Source organism: Nipponia nippon, unplaced genomic scaffold (assembly GCF_047370975.1).
Source record: "Nipponia nippon isolate SJK-2023a ecotype South Korea unplaced genomic scaffold, ASM4737097v1 scaffold_3, whole genome shotgun sequence".
NCBI classification, from domain to species: Eukaryota; Metazoa; Chordata; class Aves; order Pelecaniformes; family Threskiornithidae; genus Nipponia; species Nipponia nippon.
Genome location: NW_028262347.1, coordinates 39472360 through 39479561, shown reverse-complemented (window position 1 = coordinate 39479561; position 7202 = coordinate 39472360). Strand labels below are relative to the sequence as shown.

Below are 7202 nucleotides of genomic sequence, written 5' to 3'. Positions count from 1 at the left end.
TCACACATTTGGTATACTTTTTTTACGAAACCAAACTAACCAGCTCAACTACTTTTTCCTCACTTGACCACCACTTAAATGAAAGAAGACTTCTCACATGAGAGGGAAGTTCTTCTTTCTTGGAAACCTTGACCCTGCTGCCAGTAAATATGGAGATATCATTTAGAAAAACGTCACAGATGACTGTGGTCAAATTTGTTGAAAGTGGAGCAAGATGTATAAAAAAGCACAGCAACAATACTGATCAGCCAGCACATGAGCAATAGGTTATCTACGTGAGCATCTCAGTGCAGAAGCTGCTTTGAGGGTTAACAAAATTAGGTTAACCTCTGTCATCTAACCAGTCTTGCTGTATCACATACGCTGCTGTGACTATAGAGGCACGAAGATTTGGGAGCGAAGATGAAAGTATATTCTATTTTCAGATCTGGGCGTTTTTTAGTTCTGCTTTGTCTTTTCACTGTGGAAGGCAAAAAGTCACCTACAGGAAATCATACCTGCCGAAAAGGACTCCTCTCTCAAGTGACAGAGAACCTGTATATCAAGGCAACTAGTTTAAAATCATCTGTTCCTGTAAGTTGATCCCACTAGTTGAAAAGTTTATTTTATTTATAGATGCTTCTTCACCTGTTTCATTACTGAGCACCTGGAAACTTTAATAAGCCAAGTGATCTCTACAGTCCTGAGTGACAGGGTAATGTCGCTGCTCCTTTTGTAAAGATGGGAAAAAGGAAGATGCATAGAGTGGTGGGATGAGTTTGCCAAGCAGTTTGCCACGGAAGAAGTTTGTAGCTAAGTTGGGATTGGAACACAGGTTTGCTGAGTCCTCATCCTACATCTGAATAAAATGATGATGATTATTATTATTACTACTAAGTTTTTGTACAAACCAGACTTAAAACTGTGTATCCCTTCCTCTGCTTTGGTTAATTAATACTAGCACATTATATTTTACAGAAGGATCTCATCAAGAACACAAGACTGCTTAAAAAGACAACAAAAGTGCTGTTCATGGTAAGATTTATACTACTGGTTTTCCATTTTCTTACTTTGATTTTCCTTTGGTCAGTAGAGATAGGAATGCATGGTCAAAAGGAATGACAGCCGACCCAAAAATCATGTGTTTTTTATTGGGAAGGACATTGTATTTATGAGAGTCATATGTTTAATGAAGTCCTCTGCTTAGAGGAAGAGTGTTATCTCTGCCCCATAGAAACGGATTTTCCTCTGGGACACAAGGGGAGAGTTGAACGTGGTACGGGGAGAAAGAGGTGGATTTGGAAAGCCTGGCTGGAGAAAATTCTCTCTAGGTCGTTGCAGTGGTGCTCTGCCAGGAGACTTGGGGTAAGGGTGTCTGCCGTGTTGGGGAAGGAGCGTGCTTGTCGTAGCACTTGCTCCTCCTGTGAGCGCTTGGCTGCATGCGATCCTCCCCAGCAATGCTTTCCAGGCACCAACCCATTCACATGAGGGCCAGAGCCACAGCGGCCATCCCAGCAGCTGAGACACCTTCTGCTGAGGGTGTGTGGTACCATGGATAGCCCAGGGATGCGACAGAGCAGCCAGGACACCCAAGTCGCTGCTTTGGGCTTTGATCTCTGCAGGTGCACTGGAAGAGGGAGATCAGAGTTCCCCAGTGTGATTCAGCATGGGAGGGAGACACTAAACTTGGGGTGCCTATTTGTAAGTGACTACAAGTGTGTGAGATATTTTCACTTGCTTAATGCAGAGATCTAGTCAGCAGGGCTAACTGAGTCAGTTTATCCTTAAGTAGAGACCTACTGGCCTTTGAACTCCCCTGGATCTCATTGATTACCTTGGGACTGAAGGCTTCTTGCTTGCCTGTGGGACCTACACAGGGACACCTGCATTTGGGTGGCTTAATCTTCCTCCTGTGGAAATTTTACACCTGATACTTGGTTCCATTGCCTAAAAATAAGAATATAGCCATTTCAAATACCTTTGGGTATCCAAGAGATCCCACAGGGCAGGCAGATATGACACAGGGTGTACAGGATGACCGGTCTCTTCTGGAGCAGCAGTTGGAGATGGGTGGGATATTCTACAGCATCTTGAATGGTATGAGACATTGACACGGAGGAACGGGACAATGACACCCACAATGACTCCTACAATTTGATCAAGATGGTCTCACTTAAGTCCTCAATTTATCTTCCATTTATTCTTTGTTTGTTAAATAGATTTGTTGCTGTGACTTCTGTTCACGTTTGGTCTTACCAATACTCCTTTGGCTGCCAGCACAGCCTCCTCTTGCCTTTCCTTCAGAAACCACAGGGGTACATTGAGCTGTTTAAGAAAAAGGAAGCAATCCAATGGGATAGTAAAATTCATGAAAACGTTTTTATTGATTATATGCTTTCTAAACACATATTTTTATGAGGCTGAGGTTTTAGGCTGAAGTTGACTTGTGAGGTTTTCATTTGGCAACTCCTTACTTGCTTTGTTTTCAGACAAACTGCAGTGTTCGAGATCAGCTCCTCTCCTTCTACGTGAAAAATGTTTTCAGTCATCTTGGAGTAGGAAATGACAAGCTGTACATTATTAGTGCCTTCCAGGTCCTGCAAGCGAACATGAATGCCTGTGTGAGTATATTCCTGACAGCCAAACTTTGTCCAGCTGAAAGGTTAGAGAAGGGCTCCACCACAGTTTTTCTGCAGGTGGAGAGGGTGACTCAGAGTCACAGTGTGCCCCACATTACAGAGGACCCAACTTCCCGAGGGCTTCCCCGCTGGGGCCGGGGAAGTTTAACACCACTTGTTTCCTCCCAGAGTGAGCCTGCGGGGAGCGGGCAAGGTGGTGGAGATACCATGGAGACAAGCCACTTCCCTGATGCTGATGTCACCTTGTGCTGTCCTCTCAGCACCAAAGCCGCAAAGAGACAGGGTACTCACAGGGAGAAATGTGGCTCCTCAAGTTTCCACGGTGTAACACTGGTTATGCTTTCCTTCTTCAACAGCATACCCACTGGACGTGTGTAATCTTTACTCACATGTCATCTCTGCTCCTCTGTACTGAATTTTGAAAGAGCTGGTGGTGTCTCATGAGTAAGCAGGGACTGCAATTATGAAGCATATTGGAGCAGTTTCCATGCGTTGGGTATACCCGCAGTTGGAGCAGGTTGTCAGGGAGTGATGCTGCCCACTGGCAAAATGTCCCTAGAGTGGACCCAGGTGTCCCAGGGAAGAGGCACTTTTACCAACGCTGTGTCATCATCCCACCCTGTGAATAACAGGACAACAGTTAAAGCACACTTCTGCCCATGCAAATATGCATACTAACATACTATGATGCTAAGACAACACTGTCACTTGTGGATCATTTCTCTTCTTGTCCTGTTTTTAAGGGTAGACGAATAACAACAGGGTGTGCCTTAAAACCTGATGTCCTATGGCTATTTTTTTTCCTCCCCTAAACCTGCAGTCCTCACAAGTCACAGTGTCCCAAAAAGTGGAATGTCACTTAGGGTGAAATATAGCCATGGATATCCAGGCAAATGTCTATAGTAATTTTAAAAAGTGAGGACAGGATGAGAAGTCAAGGAAATGTTAATGAATTAAAACTTTGTCTAATCTGAATTGTGTGGTAGCATGGAAGAAAGGGACATTGGCTCTACATGCACACGAATATTTGCAATGCAAGAATAAGCAGCTTCAGAGATCTCTTTGCAGTGCTATAGCTCAGAACACAACCAGAATATTTGTATAATGTAAAAAGATTCAAATCTCAGTGGGAGAAAACTCTACCAGCTTCCAGAGTTTTCATTTAAAATCATGCTAAACTGTTGCAATTTACAGTCATTATTCGCAGCATTCAGCACGCTGCTGTGGTTATCTGTGTCTGTCAAAATTCCAGATATTCTATGCTGTATTATATATATTACTTTACAGAGAATTCATTATTGTCTGGAAAAGCAATTGCACCCTATACAAGTGCCAGTACACACGGAGGAGTTCAGACTGTCAACTGTGACTGAATTCAGAATATCAGTTATTCTGAAATACCATCAGTGACTGGAGCTCGCTATGTAACTTAGTAATACATTTACTTCTGTGCTGTATGGAGACAAAATGTTGCACATTTCTTAAAGTTCCTGCATTATTTTTCATAATTAGTGCCAGTGTTCTACCCAACGCAAGTCTAAACATAATTTACATTTCTGGATCTTAAAAAATACTATTAGGAGAGAAAAGACTTCCTCTAGTAGCAGAAAAACAATAGCTCTTTGAGAAATGACGGCTTGTCCTGATTTTCTAGGAGACATCCCGTTTCTGGAAACTAATATTTTTTAAAGTATTTGTATTAATTCAAAGCCAACGATACAAAACCACATGAAAGAATAATAGAAACTGTGAACAGAATGAAAGTAATGGACCCTTTGCTAATACTAAGTTTGGGATTTCTCCATCAGGTTATTCCTCAATAAATTAGCAAACTCATTCGTCCATCTACACAAGCTCTTTGATTTTTATTATCTAGTTGAGTTCTAAGATGTTTATAGAAAGGATTTCCACCATAGCGACATACTTATGTAATGAATTTGTTACCTTTCAAGGACAAAGTTCTTTATACAACTGAGGGAAACAGTGACACCTTTATATATATACCCACCCTGTATTCTTTTCATAAACTGAGGGTCTAATTCAGCCAGCTAGAGACGGGCATGTTATTTAAAAATCCTAACACTATTTGTCTCCAAACCACTTCCAAAGAATTTGTACTATATTATTATTACAATTCTCACCCTGCTAGTTCTTGGTTTTGTCCAAACAAGGAAATATTAATATTTTCCAATGACTTAGGAGCCTGAGCCCTGTTTTTTCAAAAACACATAGGTACTAAAATCTCTAAATTCTTTTTCTGCAGTGAAATCAAGCCCTTTCATTTAGAGTATGACTGCATGGTAAAAGGAACAGATATTTTTTCTTGAACACTGGGAGCATCCACCTGCAGCACCACTGGCCTCAGCAAAAGCCTGTTTACTTCTTCATGTACCCTATTGAGCCGGCAACAGTGCCGAGAACAGTATGAAGTCGCTTCTGAGGATGGACTTATGTTCCTGCCTCAGTAGCAGATTACAGAAGCTTTTCCTTGCATTTGAGTGGAGTGCAGAAAGGCAATATATTCACTGCAGGATTTTTAACCATTGCTCTATTATCGTAGGCAGAGCTTGTAGACCTCTGGCAGAGATTGCAGCATCTCTCGCAATAAGCAAGCTTACTTGCTTGCTCATTTGTTTGCTTGCTCATTTCTTTACTTGCTCTTTTTGCAGGAAGAACAGAGTTTGTAATGTGTGTTACCACTCAAGCCAGCATAGTCAGTTAAGGTCAGTTCTGCCACCAAATGATTTCTGTGGAAATCGGCATTGTACAAGCTGACCTTAAAAAAAAAAAAGCCCCAAAGTCAAAAAGAACTGCCCTAGTTAGAAGATTTTTAAAGGTTTAAAAATTAAAGTTGTTTTTAATTGTACTTTCATCCTGTGAAGTGACTTTAAGAAGCACAAAAGGTGACTTGAAAGAGAAAATGTTTGTTGTTTCTTTTTAAAACCCCTGTGTGAGGTAGAAAGACGAACTAACCATCCATTTTAGTAGAGTCGCCTCTTTTCATATGAGTTCAGGACCTTTTGCCTTTTCAAACATGTTGTCCTTGTTTGTATGTTGGAAAACATCAGATTTTTCCATTTTTTCCCTGAAAGAATAATTCTCCCTGTGGAAAGCCTGGAGAGCTGAAGAGTCAGCAAGCTGTGCTGCTCAGAGAGTTCAGCCAGGCAGCTCCAGAAAGCCCAGCTGGACCAGTTTTGGCCATCAGAGCTGGGTGGTGAGGACAGGGCCGAGCCCAGCAGGGCACCCTGGGGCCATTCCCATTCCTGGCAGCCCTCTGGGCTGGAGCACCGACCCAATGTGCATTGGCTGGCTGGGTTAAACCCAGGGTGCAGCCTTCGAGTCCTGTAGGATGAACTGATCAACCCTTTCCTTCCTAAAACCAGCTTCCAACTTAAATCTTGCAGTGATAATGGAGTCCTGTGTCTCTGATATCACCGTGGGGGTAGAGGGATGCCAGAACTTACAAGTAAGACATTGTTGACTGGTTTGGATGGGATGCCTGGGAGCTGTGTAGGGTCTTGCTGGCAAAACTTCCAGTGATCTTAATGGAAAACTTAGCTTGACAAAAGGGTGTAGGATTAGCCCGTAATTAGCCAGACAGTGGAGAAATGGGCAGAAAAATATGGGGAAGCATAAATTAACTTTATAAACATATTTGAAGGATTGCCAAAATGTGCAAAATTGCCCTCTGTGCTTTGCAAAGGTCTTTGGCCCTTAGCCTCGCCTTCTTTAAAGGTTCAAAGTTAAAGGGCCTTGAATCTTAGAGCTAGGCTGCACTGTACAAAAGCTGTGACTGCAACTGATGTAAAGATCCCCGAGATAAATAGAAAGTGTTTAATAAGAAGGCTTAGTGGCACTCATATTACAGTTTTTTGTGCTGTGAACACAACTTTCCAGGAAGCACACAGGTGAAACAACACATTTGTAGTAGCAGGAGGTGCTGAAACAATGCTGCGTTCACACATTTTACCAGTAGTCCTATGGTGCCACACTGTGGGTTGGACTCTTCCTCACCACTATGTCTTTACATCAGCATCTTTGCTGCAACAAGCTCTTTTGGTTTCTTCTCATCCCTTCAGCTTCCATGTGCTCCATCCACAAGGTTAACTTCTGCAGTCAAAAAATTAAGGAAAACATTTCGTAAGGTAAGAGCAGGAGGTGCTGGCTCCCAGCTGCACTGTTCAAGGGCTGTGGGTGGTTTCTTTTCTAACATCTTTATCTTCTCGACAGCTTGGAGAGAAGGGAATCTACAAGGCTATCCATGAGCTGGATATTCTCCTTCCCTGGATTCAGGCCTACATACAAACCATCGTATGAAGAACGAGGAAGCAACAGACAACACGCTGCTTCTGTGCTAAGAACAGATCCTTACCCAAAAGGCCTGAAAATCAACCGAGAGCTGGATGTACAATGGGCCTGGCAGTAACTCCGTCCCACTGAAGGAAAGCCTCTGTAATACAGTGGCATAAAGAGGGATTTTCAAGAGCTTTCATGGTTGGCCTGGCATAGCAGCTACGCCTGTCCTGTAGTATGAGAGCAGCCTCCGGAGCCATTACCGCATGATGTACTTCTTGTCCTGCCTGC

At 42.7% G+C, this 7202-nt stretch overlaps 1 protein-coding gene across 1 annotated transcript; it reads left to right on the top strand.

Annotated features, from left to right (window-relative positions):
• Positions 1 to 402: 402 nt before the first annotated feature.
• Positions 403 to 6935, top strand: IL26 (interleukin 26). Its single transcript, XM_087764053.1, has 5 exons — positions 403 to 573; positions 958 to 1014; positions 2469 to 2600; positions 6698 to 6763; positions 6849 to 6935. Exons 1-5 carry the CDS (start codon positions 403 to 405, stop codon positions 6933 to 6935), a joined length of 513 nt encoding a protein of 170 aa, XP_087620179.1.
• The last annotated feature ends 267 nt before the right edge of the window (positions 6936 to 7202 follow it).

Bases quoted from the DNA above. Each gene is read 5' to 3' on its own strand.
- IL26 (XM_087764053.1), top strand. From the start codon at position 403: ATGAAAGTATATTCTATTTTCAGATCTGGGCGTTTTTTAGTTCTGCTT. The intron at 1,015-2,468 runs GTAAGATTTATA...CTTTGTTTTCAG, and splicing joins CAACAAAAGTGCTGTTCATG to ACAAACTGCAGTGTTCGAGA. The intron at 6,764-6,848 runs GTAAGAGCAGGA...TCTTCTCGACAG, and splicing joins TAAGGAAAACATTTCGTAAG to CTTGGAGAGAAGGGAATCTA.